The sequence below is a fragment of the Elephas maximus genome, chromosome 22 (genome assembly GCF_024166365.1).
Source record: "Elephas maximus indicus isolate mEleMax1 chromosome 22, mEleMax1 primary haplotype, whole genome shotgun sequence".
Lineage (NCBI taxonomy): Eukaryota > Metazoa > Chordata > Mammalia > Proboscidea > Elephantidae > Elephas > Elephas maximus.
Window position 1 is genome coordinate 61597146 of NC_064840.1, and position 17541 is coordinate 61614686.

The 17541-nt window shown below is 35.5% G+C and overlaps 1 protein-coding gene across 1 annotated transcript in view; it reads right to left on the reverse strand.

Moving 5' to 3' along the window:
- Positions 1-17541, reverse strand: part of ADAM9 (ADAM metallopeptidase domain 9) — a 126338-nt gene that overhangs the window by 26907 nt on the left and 81890 nt on the right. The window contains exons 15-16 of the mRNA XM_049865119.1: positions 11222-11327; positions 5571-5754 (exon numbers count right to left, since the gene is read on the reverse strand). Of these exons, the coding sequence (XP_049721076.1) occupies positions 5571-5754; positions 11222-11327 (290 nt within the window). The remainder of the gene's footprint in view (positions 1-5570; positions 5755-11221; positions 11328-17541) is intronic.

A 17541-nucleotide genomic window follows, 5' to 3' on the forward strand; every position in this document is an offset into this window, starting at 1 on the left:
TGAGAGAAGACACAGGAGGCTGACAACGGGAGATCAGACTGTCATCTTAATTACTGAGAAAGCTGTTTAACAAGCTTTAAGAACACAGCAACTACGGGCTGCCTAATACTGCACCCCAGAGTCAACTTACCTGCCCAGTCACAGGCTGCTCTGGACAACCACAGGCCTCCCCCCACAGAAGCAGAGCCTGCCCTGCTAAGTTTACTGCATGGCTGAGAGAGCAGACCAGAATGCACCCTCTCTGCAGGCAGGCAGATCTGAAAAGAGAAGACAGAAGGGACTGAGCCACCCATGCCCAGTGTCTTCTCCCAAACGCATCCTCTGGATCAATCACTTGTCCTCCCTCGGGGAGAAGTGAAAGAGGATCAGATGGAGGCCTGGGGTGTTATATTCTAACAGAAGGTCCTCCTCCAGAAAACGTGCGAAGCGGGGAGTAAGTATTCCCTGCCAGCAATTCAGACAGAAACGCTGTAGATTTCAACACTGACTTTATTTTCTTTCTCGTGTAGCTTTTTGTTTTTCCTACAGCTAATGCTTTTCTTTCTTTTTGCACAATTGGCCTTGATTATATCCTCCATATTCTCTCCGTGCCCCCCAAAAGGCTACCGCGCCATTTCCTCTTTCAAGTTCTTTCTCTAAAAGCTGCCTATAGGGTCCTCTCACTCCAGCCTGAACTGACTGCTGTCCTGGCCTGGCATGCAGCTGTTGTCTTGGAATTTGCCTTTGACATTCTCCTGTTTCTTGGATTCTTCCTCTTTTTGGTTTTACTTCCTCATTTTCTAGAACACTACTTTAGGTGATTTCCTAAGAAAGGATAAACAAAAGATAAATTTTCTGAGGCTCTGAATGTCTGAAGTGTTTTCATTGTACCCTCTCACTTGATTCATACTTCAGCTATGTAAAGAATAAACTCTCAAGAATTGGAGAATCCTTCAGAAACGTGGAACTATACAGCCCCTCATCTTCCAGAATTCAGAACTGAATCTCATTCCATTGTATATAACCTACGTTTGTTTCGGGTTGTGTTTTTGTCTCTGGATGTTTCCAGGATTTTTCTTTACCAGTACTCTGAAAGTTCAAAATTATTCATTTTCTCTGTTTTCTTTCTCTAAAACCCAATTAGTTGGCTTTTAGAACTCCTTCACTGGTCCTCTCAGTCTTTTATCTTTTCTCTCATATTTTTCTGTCTCTATCTTTTCGTTCAGTTTTCTCAGGGAATTGCCCAAATTTATAGAACAGTCCATCTATATTTCAGTTATGTGTACATGAAGTGGAACTACATACAAGGGTAAATGGAGAAGGGGGCAAGCATCTCGTACAAGTACCACTAAAAATAATATCAAATAATATCACAAAGTATATCTTCTGGTCTCCTATCTAGAGGAACAGGCAACTCATCCCTGGTGTTTTGTTGACAGAGGAGGAGAAGCAGGTCAAAAGCCAGCCTCTCCACATGTAGACTGAGATTAACCCATTTCCAGGTCCATGTTTCATGCTGCTCAGCTGTAACCAGTACTCCCAAACCACCTGTCTGTTCAGGGTTTTGCTAGGCTAGGAGGTAGTCTTTCTTGTTCACGTCCCCTCTATTTGCACTTTATGTTGCAGATGCCACTACTTAGTCAAACTATTATTCATCCTCTTGTGCTTTTCCGAAGCTTTGCTGAAATCTTTATCTTCTGATGAAATCTCCTATATTTTGCTCTTTAGGGCTTATTCCCTATTCATTACTTTATATTTTGAGAGGTTTGGGGAGAGAAAGATAAATGAATATTGCTACCTACCATCTTTTGCCAAACTCTGTTTTTTCCAGTTTACATTTTTACTCTAAATTTCATTAATATGTAGTAATTGACCAAGATTTTTCACTTATGCTGATATAAAGAGAGACTTTAAAAAAATAAATAAATAAAAACACTGAGTAGGAAATACAACTCAAGAGTGAAAGCTATAAGGGAACGAGGTACAAGTGAATACTACCCTCTTCTGTTAACAAAAGTCCATTCTCGAGGCTCCCACCAATCCCTGACCTCAGATACGTGAAAGTGCAGAAAACAAAGAGAGGCTATAACAAGACTTGAATGTAGTGATCTCTGTGACTATTTTTTTGCTGTTGTTTATTTACTTGTTTGCTTATCTTCTACCCAGTGCTGTCCCAATCCTTTTTCCTGGTAAAGTTTCTTAACTCATCACCTCCCCAAACAGCCCTGGCTTAAGCAGAGAGTTAAGCCTGTGGTAAAGCATGTAGATTAGGTGCTACCGATCATTCGGCTTTACTTCTCTGGACATTACAACTGGCTCTTCAAGCTTTGCCTTATAGTCTTTTTCCAGGATGTCTTGATTTCTAGCTGTAGGGCACACAAGCCTACCTAGCTCAGGAGGGGCTGGAAAAATGTCAGATGAGTCTTCCCTGCCATATGGTAAAGATCTGTGTGCAGCAGAAGGAAACAGAGCCACCAAGAGAGACACAAATGTGAAAGAGACGGTGGGGAAAAAATCATGGGAATATTATCTGAGATTCTGACTCTCAAAGCTTTTTGTCTCTGTGGTTTGAATCATTAATTGTCCTTGCATACTTTAATCCAGTCTTGGCTGAGTTTCTGTGAGACTTAAAAGTACAAACTATAATCTACAGAATAAAATTTCATAAATCCTAAAAAATATCATAAGAACACAGCTTCATATATACAAAAGTATATTCTTCAGTAAATAGAATCCAGGAATATATCTAAGGAGTAATATAACATTGCCAGTGTTTGTTCCAGAAATGCAAAGATGGTTTAATGTCAGGGAATTTATTAATATAATTTACATCAATACATCAAAGGAAAAGCATGATTATTTCAATGGCTGTCAAAAAACTACTTGTAAAATTTAAAATCCATTTTTATTCATACTAATTAAGATTAAAAAGATACTCCACTTAAAAGACAAATACTAGCCAATAGCCAAAGTCATATTTAACCTCGGAAGGCTATATGCATTCCCACTCAAATTAGCAACAAGGCAAAGATGAACACTATCATTATTATTTAAAATTATTCTGAAAGTTCCATCATTGCTATTATACAAGAAAAATAAACTGAATTAAATATAAGAGGTCAAAATTTTATCATTTATAGATGACAACTGTTTACCTAGAAAATTCTAATGTAATCAATAACAAAAATATGGAACACTAAGTACATAACTAACGAATCTATATAAATTAATATTTTTTCTGAATGTCAGTAATCACCAGACAAATATATAACATACAAACCTGATAGCTTTTCTTATCACCACCAAGAAATTAGAAAATATAATATGAGAAAAAGGTCTATTCATAACAGCAATAAAAGTATAAAATACCTAGGAATAAAACTAACAAAAAATAGAAAGGACCTCTATGGCTAAATCATTAAAAGAAGATCCTCCAAAAATAAGGAGAGACATGCCATGTTCTACTATGGGAAGACTCAATAAAGATGTCAGTTTTCCCCATTATAAATTTATAAATTTAATGCCATCCCAACCAAAATTCCAAAGGGCCTTTTTTTTTTTTTAATTATTTTGCACCTTGACAAAATGAGGTCAAATCCATCTGGACTGATAAATGAATAAAAGTAGCCAAAGAAACTATGAAAAAGAATAAGCAGGGATTTGTACTACCAGATATTAAGCATATACTATAAAATCATCAAAATCAAAGCAGGGCAATACTGACACATGATTAATCAACAGGTCAATGGACATGAAGGAAGAAAAAACAGACTAAGTCCAAGTACGTGTACAAATTAAATAAATAATTCAGATGGGATTTCAAATTAAAAAGAAAGATTAAAATTCAGATTGTTTAGGCAAATGATAAGCCATTCTGAAATAAATAAATAAATAACACGAGAGCTTGGCATATGGTCATCATTTTTTAATAAATGAATGACAGAAGAAAAAAAGAGAATGCATGCCAACGCCATATTATGCACACACAAATATTCCAAGGGTACTAAAAGACAAGTAGTAAAATAAGAAGCAAACAACACACTGGAAAACAGAAGAGAATTAATGATCTAATACTATGTTGAAAAAGGTCTTTCAAAATATGTAAGTAAAGTTGGAAAGGAATAATAGATATGAATACATAAAAAATATAAACATCTTGCATGCCAAAACACACTAAAAATTAAGACGCAAACAATCTGGGCAAAAGCATTATATATATTTCATAATATAACATATATGACACAAGTAAATTAAAGTCCTTCCAAAGCCACAAAAAAAAAATCCTAATCTTAAAATAGACAAAGAACATCAACAAGCAAATCACAAAAGAAGAAACATATAGACAAAAAAATTCAAAATCACTAATGAAACATTTAAAATGAAAATTTAAAAACATACAAAAATAAAAAGGAAATCACCAATGGAGGTTTTAAACATAACAGTTAATCTTGGCAACGGTATAAAACCCGCACCCGCTGCCATCAATGGAGAAATGAAAATACTTAAACACAACTGATCAAAAGGTAAACAAGTAAAAACATTTTTAAAGAGCAATTTGGCAAATCTATATCTAAAACCTTAAAACTATATATATATACATATCATTATAATAATTTAACTTCAAAAAACAATCAAGGAATATTCTGAAATTTAACTTTATAAAGCTGTTTTTCCCAGCGTTACTTATAATAGCTGCAGTAGTCAAGCTTAGTTGGCTGTAAGAACACATATACAAATATAAGTCTTTTTGCAAGAAGAAATGAGGAACAGAATGGGTACTGAAAACATGCTGGAAACTGAGATAACTTGAGGGTCCATCTACATGTCTTTTTCAGGGGCCACATAATTAATCGATTGTGTTCTCTCTCACTTCCTCTGTTCTCTGAGTTGGTTCCTTCTATTTACTCAACAATTCTGCTTCCACATATTATTTCCTGTACTCTTCTACTCTTCTTGGTTTTACCCAAGCTTTATTTTTTAACTTGGGTTGAGTTCAAGCTAAGGTTATAAATTTCCATCTAAGTACTATATTAATTGCATCCCCCAAGTTTTAATATGTAGAATTTTGATTCCTGATTTGTTCTAAATATTTTCTCCTACTTACCTTTCCTAATGATGTATTTTTGAAAAAGGAATCTGGCCCAGCTCATTTTCTTATATAAAACCACTGGAAATAAGTCATGGATTGGCTAACCCTGGGCTTGTATGTGATACAAACAACTGTGGCCAAGGTTGCAAGGGGCACGGGCAAGACAAGCACTGTGACGTTTTTAGACACACATACACACAATCCTGAAAATTACCTAAGTGTCCCAATAACAGGAAGATGGTTAATAAATTATAGCACAGGGGAGGAAATTTTGCCCAGTATATTACAAAGTATAAAACATAGTTATAGCATATGATTCTTAGTGAAGAAATCCGGATGGTAGGATTATAGTTGTTCTTAATTTTCTTCTTCGTAGCTTTGTATTTTTCAAATTCTCTATAATAAATATGGATTTCTTTTACAAACAGAAAAGACCAGTCCCTGAGTTTGTATACAGATTAAAACAAATATTTGCTTTTCACATAGAAAAGATTTTGATTACCTTTCCAACATCACATTGTGTGCCTTCATTCACCATCCCAGGGTCTGGAACATCGGATCCCAGTTGGAAATCCACACCCCAACATGTAGTGCCTCTGTGGTGGGTCTGAATAATAGCAGGCACAACTCCAAATACAGACATGCCTTGTACATTCTCACACTGAAGCTTTCCACACAAAGCATTCCTATAAAGATGGAAAGATAATGCAAACATAAAATGTATCCAGTGTATATACATACAAACAACCAACACATATACATATATACACATACACACATATATATGCATACGTATGCCCTGGGGGTGCAGTGGTTAAGAGCTCTGCTGCTAACCAAAAGGTTGGCGGTTGAAATCCCCCAGCAGCTCCTTGGAAAACTTTGGGGCAGTTATACTCTTCTACTCTGTCTTATAGGATCGCTATGAGTTGGAACTGACTGGACTGCAACAGGTTTGGTTTGAAAGGATAATCACTTCAACAGAAAAAAATTGGCAAAGACCCACACAAAATAAGAAATGCAAACAGCCAACAAAGCTAAGAAGAGATGTCACTGTTGTATTAATAAAAGAAATGTATGATAACATTAAATAAAGTAATTGCCTCAGGCAAGGATTATCAATGCATGCTAAACCATGAGGTAAAGGTTGGTGGGGAACTGGGTACTCATAAGGTACAAATTCATCACTGATAGCTGTAACGGGGAGAGCATAGCTTTTCAATAACAAGATCCGGTCATCACCACTTAGTATCACTAATAACAAGACAACATGGCATTATCTGCTTCCTAACATAATATACTACTTATGACATTTTCTTGTCAAAAATATTTAATCTGAATATAATTGACTTTGGATTCAACTTCTGATTTAAAGAAAATATTGTTTGATACACAAGCAACATTGAGAGGAAACTATCAAAGAAATCCAGAGCATGGACCATTCTAGACCACTGGCTCAGTCATTCCCACAGATCAATGTCATTGAAAAGAAAATAATAAAGTGAAATAATAATGTTTTAGATTAAAAGTGATTTAACTGACATGACAACCAGATAGCCTTGTGTGATCCTTGATTAAGTCCTGATGTAAGAAAAAAGCCAGCTCTGAAAGACAATCTGAGGGCATTTAGGGAAATTTTAATACTGATCGGGTATTTAGATGATATTAGGAAATTGTTAATTTTGTTAGGTGTGGTAATAATATTGTACATAGCCTTATTTGTTGGAGTCATATACTGAGGAATTTAGGAGTAAAGTATTATAATGCCTATAAGTTATTTGGAGCCCTGGTGACTCAGTGCTTAAGGGCTCAGGCTGCTAACCAAAAGGTCAGCAGTTCAAATCCACCAGCCACTCCTTGGAAATCCAATGGGGCAGTTCTACTCTGTCCTGTAGGGTCACTATGAGTCAGAATCGACTCAGTGGCAGGGGGTTTGGTTTTTGGTTTGTATAAGTTAATTAGAAATGGTTCACCAAAATACAGAAAAGCAAATACGTTTTTACTCCACGGTAAATAGGTGTTCATTATACTATTCTTTCTACTCCTCTGTATTTTGAAATTTTTCATTTAAAAAGTTTAAATAGATCACACTGAGAAAGAAGATATTCCTTTCAGCGAAAGGGAACAATACAAGATGCAGAATGGTGTATGTAATCTGCACAACAGGGATGAGACTAGGGTGGGGGAGAAGATTATACATATTTGCGTAAAGAACTGCTGGAAGGACACACAAGAAGCTAAAAGAAATAGTTACCTGGGGATTAGGGTAGGAACAAGAAAAAGAAGACTGGAGTGGAAGCCACGTTTTCTCTGTATCCTTTTAAAGACTTTTTTAAACCCCCACAAAAATTTATACAATTATTCAAAAATTCATCTAAGACAAAAACAAAATACCTATTTAATATAACAAATTGGAAAAGACTTTCAAACTCAGATAATACCCTGTGTTGGTGAGGATGCAATGGGAACATAAAATGAGTTTAACGTTTTGAAGGTCGATTTGCAAGTATCTATGAAAGCCTTAAACCATCCATATCCGTTGACCAAGATAAATAAATCTGTTAAGGAAACAACTAGAGAAAGAAATACTTCAGCTGGGTTTATCACAGCCTTGGTTAAAACATAAAATTAATAGAAACAATCTAAATTTCTAATACAAAGAAATAGTTAAATGAAGCTTGGTGCATTCCCCAAAATGTTCTTAAAATAATGAAAGTGAATACATCAATTTATAAAACAGTATAAATCATATTATGCATTTTTTGTTTATGCAGACCTGACTCACTGCACATACATATATACGCATGTTTACATACATATAAAGCGTAGATATGTTTATGTACGCATATACACATGAGAAGAAGTACAACAAAAATTTAAGGGAGTATCTCTGGATAGTAGGACCATGTGTGATTACTTTCTTTAGACTTTTCTACATTTTACACATTTTCTATGAGGAGGAGGATGATAATAAAGATAGTGATGATGATGATGACAATGATGATGAAGGGTACTACAATGAGCCAGACACTGTAATTAGTACTAACGTATCAACCCATCCATTCTTTAAAACAACACTTAGAAATAGGTACTGTTATCATCCCTATTTTACAAAGGAGAAAAATAACGTATGTAAGTAAGTTAACTTGCCAGGGTTTAAGAGATGTGCACTGGGTTTGGGTTGTATAAGGGGTTTAACAAGCATTCAAACCCTAGGAGTTTAACTCTAAATTTTATAATTTTCTTTTTCTTTTTTTTTTGGCAGCGGGGGGCGGGGGGTGCTGTGAGTTTTAATTGAGATCATTAAACAGTTTACTTGATGAATTATAAAACTTTGATAGTTAAACTGTAGTATCATTTATGAGGCATTCACTCTTCATATTTATGGTGACCTGAAAAAAACTGCAGACTTGTGTTTTCTGTTCTTCATTTCAGAGTAAGATCATAAAGAGAAGGGCTAAAATATTTATAAATCATAACCCAACTGGGTTAGAAATGAAATATAAAGAGAACTCAATCTATACACAGCTGTGTCATAAGAACATAGGTGGTTTTGAACTCATGATTTGGGCAGGAAAGCAATTTAGCTCATTTCACGCCAGACAAAAGCAGGTGCTGTAGTCAAGTTGAACCACAAAAACCCCAATCAATTCTTCTTAGCACAACTACTAATTTTTCTATCCCCTAGATTCTTGTCTTTTGTTCCCGAATCTTGAACAGGTGACCAGTTCAGGGGGTGCCAGCAATAAATGGGCCAAGGAAGAAGTATCAGCAAATGCAAAAAAGCAAATCCAGCCACAACTATACGGACAGTTCATCCAAACTGTTCAGCCACATACCCATAGATAAGGCCAACTACTGCAGAAAAAAGAATAATTCTCTGAAACATCTGTTCAGCTAGCTTCTGGCCTCGTGATCCATTTCTATGGGCGGCGAGCCCAGATGCTCCAACGTGACCGCCTAAGAGGATGGGCGGTGGAGCGAAGTCCTTGTATTACTATTATAAAATGTTTTTGAATCAGCTATCCAGTAATTTATAAATGTGATAAATGCAGTTCATAAATTTTCATTAAAATATGGGAATAAGACAAGGCCAAAGACAAGGACAAGGCATGTCTACAAGCTCCGTCCAACTCTGCATTAAACCATTTATCACTAGATTTTAGGTCAGTTCATTCAATCAGTTGTATTAACTCTCTGCCCATTAAGTATATCATATATTCCTTCATTCATCCACTCAACAAATACTTAACAATTACTTATTATTTGCCAGATATGATGGTAGGTACTGAAGATAAAATGCTAAGCTGGAGCTTACAGTTTAGTGAGAAAGGCAATAACCAAGCATTTACATAACATGACATAAACAAAGCTGTGACAAATGCCACAAAACATTTTGTAACAGTAAGAGGGTCAATTTATCTGGAAGACATAACAATCCTAAATAAGTATGCACCTAATAACATAAATGCAAAACATAGAGAGCAAAAACTAATAAGGATTAAAAGGTGAAATAGACAAATTCAAAACCATATCTAGAGATTTTAACACGTCTTTGTCAGGATTAAGAAACAAACATCAAAAAAAAAAAAAACACAGAAGATATAAAAGATTTCAATAAGACTACGAATTAACTTGACATTTGTAGAATAACACAGCCAACAGCTATAAAATATGCCTTTTTTCAGTTGCATGTAGAACAATAACCAAAATAAGCCACAGGCAGCATAATAATGCACCTCACAAAAACTTTCAAAGAAGTGAAATCATACAGAGTAGGTTCTCTAACCTCAGTGGAATTAAACTTGAAGTCAAAAACAAAAAGGTAACCAGAATATACCCAAATATTTGGAAATGGATAAATTCATTTTTAATAATCCATGAATCAATGCAGAAATCACATTTTAAATTAGAAGGTATTTTGAATCAAACAACAATGACAATATAACATATCACTCTATGAAAAAGAAGTTCACAACATTAGGAACACTCAGCAGAGAGGCATTTGACCTTGTCAAGGAAGTTGAGGAAGTCTTCCTTCGAGAAGTGGTACTTGAACTGAGATCTAGAGGATAAACAGAGTAACTAGGCTAAGGGGGGAGAGAGGAGCACGTCTGGCAGAAGGAACAGCATGTGCAGAGGCCCCATGGCAGAAGGCCACGTGGAGGCCAGTATGGCTGAAACATCTCACAGAAACAGCAGATGAAGCCACAGAAGAGCATAAAATCATATGCGGACAGAACATAGAGTAAAGAGAAAGGAGAGATTAGGCCTGAGCCTTGAAAAACTCCAGCAATTAATGGCTGGGTAGAGAAAAGGGAGCCTCCCCCCAAAAAAAAACCACATCAAAGGAGCATCAAGTCCAAGGAAGAGGTTTCTTCAAGAAAGAAACCAACATAGTTGAATGCTACTTAAAGTCCAGTAAGATGAAGACCTAACAATATCTGCTGGATTTAATGACAGGGAGGTCACTGTTGCTATTACTCTTTGCAAGCAGTCTCACTACAGGTGCTTTAGCCTAACTGGTGTGGTGTGGAGTAAGAGGCTGAGAGCGCAGGGAAAATGCACAGTATTACAGAAAAAACCCAATTATGTAAAGTGGCAGTGTGTATGTACATGTTCTGCACAGAAACAAAAGAAGGGAGGAAAGATAACAAAATAGTGAATATACATGGATTTAGATTATGATGACTTTTCTCTCATTTAAAACTTTTTTAATATTACTAATTTTTTACAATAAGCAAATGTTACTTATGTAAACAAAAAAAGTTTTCATTCATCACTTTAAAATTATGTAAAGCCTGAAGAAAATAATGAAGTCCAGAACTAATTTTGCAGGAAATTTTAATAATGTTTTAGTGAAAGTAAAAGAGGAAAAGGGTATTTGGTTGGGGTTCTTATTGTAGATCAAGTATAAACAAAGCAAGATTTTAAAAATGACTAGATTATAGACAGCTTTAGAAGAAAGAGGAATTATTTTACCACTTCTGTTCCTAACACCAGAATCTCTCTGAAATTTTGTGTTACCAAATTGTAAGTTTGAAAAGATAGGTATTTAAGGTGGAGAAAGTCACAGTTACAAAGAGTTATAAAAAATCCTGGACATGACTGGTCTTAAAATCTCTCCCATTCCTTCATAACCTCACTTCCACTTACCCAGTGGCACACTTCTTGTATTCATTGCCAGAGAAACCACAATTGCCAAATCTGTCACCTTTAGAGTTCACATCAATGAAACAATCTCTTGGGGCAGCCTTGGCTTCTGTAACATCAAAAAGAGACAATTTAATTCAGAAATAAAAGTGTGCCCTGGCCTGCACTCAAACACTCAGGCCCTAACATAAATGCCATTAAACAGATGAAATTATAAATGAGTTAAAAACCGTGTACAGTATGGTACCATTTTGAGCATATTCATTCTCATTGCTCTCAAATACACGCCTACTGTTCTACTGGTTAGATCAGGCTGGGAAGGGCTGATGAAAACAAACCAGCTGTTATTGTTTTTTAATTTTTATATATGGACGCTTAGCTTAGGTGTTCCTATTAATTAGAGGGTTGACAGTCATGACAGATGACAACATTAACTCATTCTTGCTTTCCTATACTTTTATATCTCTATCATTTAATATTGAATTTTTCCAATTAATTATTTAAAAAAAAAAAAAAAGCCAGACCAGTTGCCATCAAGTTGACTCCAAACCATGGCAACCTCATGCGTGTGTCAGAGCAGAACTGTGCTCCACAGGCTTTTCAACGGCTAATTTTTTCACCAGGCCTCTGGATGACCCCAAACTTCCAAACTTTCAGTTAGCAACCAAGCACATTGACCATTTGCACCACCCAGGGACTCTATACATTCCTAAAAATATTTTATTTGGACGTATTTTTAAAGCAAAATGCCAATACTTCCTCTTTAATAAAGGAAATGGTCTTGCCTATCTTACATATCTAGGGCTATGCTGTTTAATTAAAAAGAAAAGACGGATAGAGGGTGAAAAGAATTGGAACAAAAAAGAGGCTGCGGATCAAGTAATATGAGAAATGAATTCAGAATACCTGTACAGGATAGATGTAACCCTGCAAAGCATGGCCCCTTCTACAGAACAGAAATAATTATAGAAATCCCAGATAATATACAAAGAAAAAAACAATTCTGGTTCCCTTAGTCCTAGATTTTTTTGCAATCCTCTATGACAGTAGTGGAAATGCTAGTGGTGTAGTGGTTAAGAGCTATGGCTGCTAACCAAAAGGTCGGCAGTTTGATTCCACCAGCTGCTCCTTGGAAACCACATGGGGCAGTTCTACTCTGTCTTGTAGGGTCACTATGAGTCAGAATTGACTCAACAGCAATGGGTTTATGGGTATGACGGTAGTATCTTTCTAAATAACAGTATTTACTCCACTAAAAACATTAAATTTACTTCATTAAAATCAGTACTTGCTTTTTAGTATGGAATAACCTATTTCAGCAAAATATATCAGAAGTTAACAGAAGTCCACCACCCTATCCCAACAAGCTGACCCACTTATTTCTTAGTCTTCTCTCCGCAGCCCCCATCCCTTTAAAATGAGGAGTACAACAGAAAGTAGAGACAGCAGAAGTCTGGTCAAAATCAACAACTCTGACTTCAGAGAAATCCAGCACTATACAAGTCACTGGTATTCTTAACTAAAAGAAAAATAAATAAAAACAGAAGAAGGTAAGTGAGGATTTGGTTCTTATTTCCTTCTTTCCTTAATTTAATATGTATTAATCACCTACTGAGTGTCCCACACCCTAATAGGTAATAAATATAGTTTCCAGTGGCCCTTTAAAGAGAAACAGAAAAGCTATTATTAACTATCTATTTTCTCCCCTCTATTAAAAAAAAAAAATTTATTTTTTATTTTTTTATTAAAGACAACCCTGAGCAAACATATGGCACTCACACATTTCATTCAGTTGAAAATGTTGTTGTTGTTACTATTCCTACTGACTCAAAACAAAGAGAGAAAAAGATGGGAAAATATGATTCCAGTAGGGTTTTCGCATAAATAATCACTGCCAAGTATTAGTCAAAGCAATCTATTTCTACAGAATTACAACCTTTTCCCTGAGCAGCTGCAATGGTCTAAAGCTGACAAAGGAAACACAACCATGTAACACAATGTAGTCTTTCACTGTTGGAACACTGCTAGCCCCCAAATGTAAAAAACATTGACTAAACGTGCTACCATGTGGTGTAAACTCCCCACCATTTCTTACTACAACTACTACATAGCAGCTACTTGATACTTTTCTACTCCCCCAAAACTATTCTCCACAATGTCACCAGACATCCACCAAACAAATCTAATCATGTCACTGCCACTCTTAAGATCCTTCAGTGTTTCCCCTCTACCTAGAGCAGAAAATCTTAACCTGGAATCCACACCCAAAGGTTAAGGTTAGCAACCTGGAGAACAGGGTCCAAATTTCTGAAATAGTCTCTCTTGCCTCATCTTTTCTCATTCCCTGAAGGGCAGCATCTGCTCTAGATACACTTAAGTTCTGGTATCATGTACTCTAGCCTACAGTAAAAACCAGAATTTCCCACCAAATAATTTTATAAAAGGAATCTTAAGTATGTTGTCTTCTTCCAGCAGACTAGTAGAACAGAAAAGAAACCCCAGAAATAGATCCAATGTTTTGGTATGTTGGTAAAAGTGTTATTTCAAATTGGTAGAAAAACAGAATCGTTCCATAAATCCCAGAAGAATTAAGACTTAAATATGCAAAATTAAAACCATAAGAATACTAGAAAACCAATTATATACTTTGAGTAAGGAGAAGGAATTTCTAAGCATGACACCAAAGGAAGAAACCATAAATGAAAAGATAAATTAAAGGAGAAATTTTTAAATTATGTCAAGAAAACAACATAACCAAATTAAAAGACAAAGGGCAAAACAGGAAACAATGTTTGCAATATATGAAAAATGGTTAATATCTTTAAAAAAAACTTCTAAAATAGCAATAAGGAATAAATATCTCCGGAGAAAAATGAAAAAGTCAAAACATATATACAAAAATACAAATGGCCAATATGAATATGAAAAAAACCCACTAAAACACACCAGTAATTAAGATGCATATTAAAAATAACAAAAAATATGTTATATTAACAGAGCTTAAAAAAAAAAATGAGAACACCAAGTGCTGGAAATAGTTAAGGAAATGAACACACTCATGTACAGCTTGTGAAACTATAAAATGGTATAATATTTCTGGAAATTATCTGGAAATGCCTCAAAATCCTTTAAAGAACATAGTCTTTAATACAGCAATTTCACTTCTGGTAATTTATCCTGGAGAAAAAAAAATCAGTGGGGGCAAAGACTAAACTAATATAGATATTCACCACCAGCACTGTTGATTGGATAAATAAACTATTGTACATCATTAATACAATGTTGTAGAAAAATACCTAATGACATGGAAAAATATTCACAACTTGTCAATTTTGAAAAAATAGTTTTTGAAGCAGTATTATAGTACGATCCATTTCTGTGTATTATACATATACTCATATATGCATTTTTAAAAATCTGAAAAATATTCATCAAATTTTACTGTGTTTACTAATCCAGGATCTTGAGAATATAGGCAATAGTTATTTTCTACTTTTTGCTTATCTGTCTATATTTAATATTTTTAAACACATGTACTATTTCTATTTCAGCGAATACATCAATAGAATTTTCTTTTAATGATGTCTTTAGAGCAGCAAGTCTTCATTTGCTCACCATGCCCAGGGCTTAGGGACCTTGGGCATATACCATTTATCTCTCTGAACCTAAGCCTCTTGCAAGGTTGTTTTAAAGCCCGAATTTGATAATAAATGCTAACACCTTCTTTTGTACATTCTTCTCAAATTCTTTCTTTTTTCCACAAATATTTATTTAGTGTTTTTTACGAAGAACAAGGAATTTGAAAATGCACAAGCAAGTGAAAGACTTATATTCTCATATTCCACAAGTTGAAAAGTTCAAAGGAATGAAAACTAGACCTGTAACCCTGAATTAACTGACTATATAGCTGAAAATCATAGCTATCAGTAGACTTCAGGTAAGGGGTTTAAACATGTGAATTTATTTTCCCTGCCTCCTGAAATCCCACTTGGTAAAAGAAAATGATTCTTTTAATTCATAAATCCACAAGACAGGTAAGATAGGAGAGAAAACAGCATAAATTTTTAGAAGCTGAAAAGCAGATGGTTAAGGAATAAACGACAGTATATCTGAGAAAGCTGAATCCTAGGCTGGTAGTGAAGAAAGCTAAAATTAAAGTTATTTACATCATAGAATTCCCCATAGATAAGAAAGTGGTAGTATCAGAAGCTGCTAGATAGAGAATTCATGGCAGACAGATAGCTAAAACAAAGAGGAACAGTTTAAAATCTGTTTAAGAAGCAGCCAGATGTCTAGATGACCCAGCCAGATGACTGTCTCTTCTCTACCCTGGCAAAAGACTTTAGACTAGAGGGAATAAAACACAGTGTTTCAGGACTCAGAGATAGCAGACAAAGTTAAAAGCAGAGAAACTGCAGTAAAAACATGATTAATGGAACATTTGCCTACCCAGTGCTGAGATTCCCAGCCTTATTCCCTCCTCTACTCCTAGAATGCTGGCAGCAAGGACTTCATCCTCCAGGCTGGAAAGATAAGGTCTTCACAGGGAATCTGACAAGCCCAGGAGGAAAAAAACTAAAGATGTGCATTTTGGCATTTCCCCAACTAAAAAACGCAGCCATTATCACTTTATAGGAAAGTTTACAATAACATGCTTCATCCAGGAGCTACCCATCTGTTCTTTAGCCCTCTCTCTTGGACCAAGGACTATCAGACATCTGACAAAAACTCCAAATTTGAAAGACAAAAATTGAAGCCGACATAAAAAGCTAACTTGGAAGAAACAGAGTCTATGCAGGGAGAAGAAAACTTGTCATTCATATACTGAGAAACATGACAGCAGATGTTTCTCATGAAACAAAGAAAGAATATTATTTCTTAAAAAGAAGTATGAAAACACTCAGAGAACACAGAAGAATTCATGGAAACTAAAACTCTGATGCCTGAATAAAAGAATTAGAAGATAAAAAGTTGAAGAAATTGCCCAGAAGATAGGGTCAAAAGACAAAGGAGATGGAAAGCAAGAAACAAAAGATTTTTAAAATCTAGGAAGTCCAATTTCTAAATAATAAGTATCCAGGAAAAGAAACCATTAAAAATATGAAGAGGAAACATTTCTAGAATGAAAGACATGAGTTCCCAGACTCAAAGCAGCCACCACATACACAGCACAATGGATAAAAATAGACCACATCAAGGTACACCATCTTGAAGAGATGATCCTTCAAGCTTTTCCAGAGACAGGAAGAAAAAAGCCCACAGACAAGAATCAGAATGGCTTCAGATTTCTCAACAGCAACTCTGGAAGCCAGAAGACAATAAACCAACACCTTCAAAACTAAAGACAAAATAATTTCCAAGCCAGCCAAACTACCCATCAAGTGTCTAGGCAAAATAAAAATATTTTCAGACTTGCAGGATCAAAAAAATTTACCACTTCTACACCCTTTCTAGAGAAACTACTAAAGAAAGAGCTCCATGTAAAAGTGGAAATAAACCAACAGGGAGATGTGGGAATAGCAAATAGGAGATTCAAACACGAAGGAGACAAAGTGACCTCAGAATTATGATGAAAGGAGATCTCAAGATAAAATCTGAGTCTAGAGAGCATGTGGAAGCAAAGAGAGGGCAACCATTCAAGACTGAAGAGGATAAGGGGCCTCCAGGGCAGATTGCTTCAGAGAGATGAAATTAATACCTGATGCTTCTAATCATCCTAGGTCAAGGCTAGACCACTGGTGAACAATCTGCAGTTCAATTAGTAGTGGGTACTTAGAAAACAAAGGAAACATAGAAACAAAAGAGACAATTACTAGCTCCAGGGAAAAGAAAAAGGCAACTGTAACTCACTACACACCTCAGGGGTCAGTAGTATTAAGGGAGCCATTATATTAAAAATAGTCTAACTAAAATTACAATTAATCCATATTAGGACAATGGAGGACGGAAGATGAACCCAGGTATGACAGAAGTTGACGTGGATTGAGGGGAGAGAAGGAAAAAAAACTAAATTCTTAACTTCTACAGTGAGAAATTAATAGTTAATGGGAACCCTGAGACATAGTGGTTAAGAGCAAAAGCTGCTAACCAAAAGGTTGGCAGTTCAAATACATCAGCTGCTCCTTGGAAACCCTACGGGGCAATTCTACTCTGTCATATAGGGTCGTTTTGGGTTGGAATCAACTCAAGGGCAATGGGTTTGGTTTTAGCTTAGTATGTCCTATAGTGTCACTATGAGTCAGAATCTACTCCACGGCAATGGGTTTTTTTTAACAGAAAAATCAAGAAGTAGCATTATCAAGACATTATCTAAAGACCCAGAG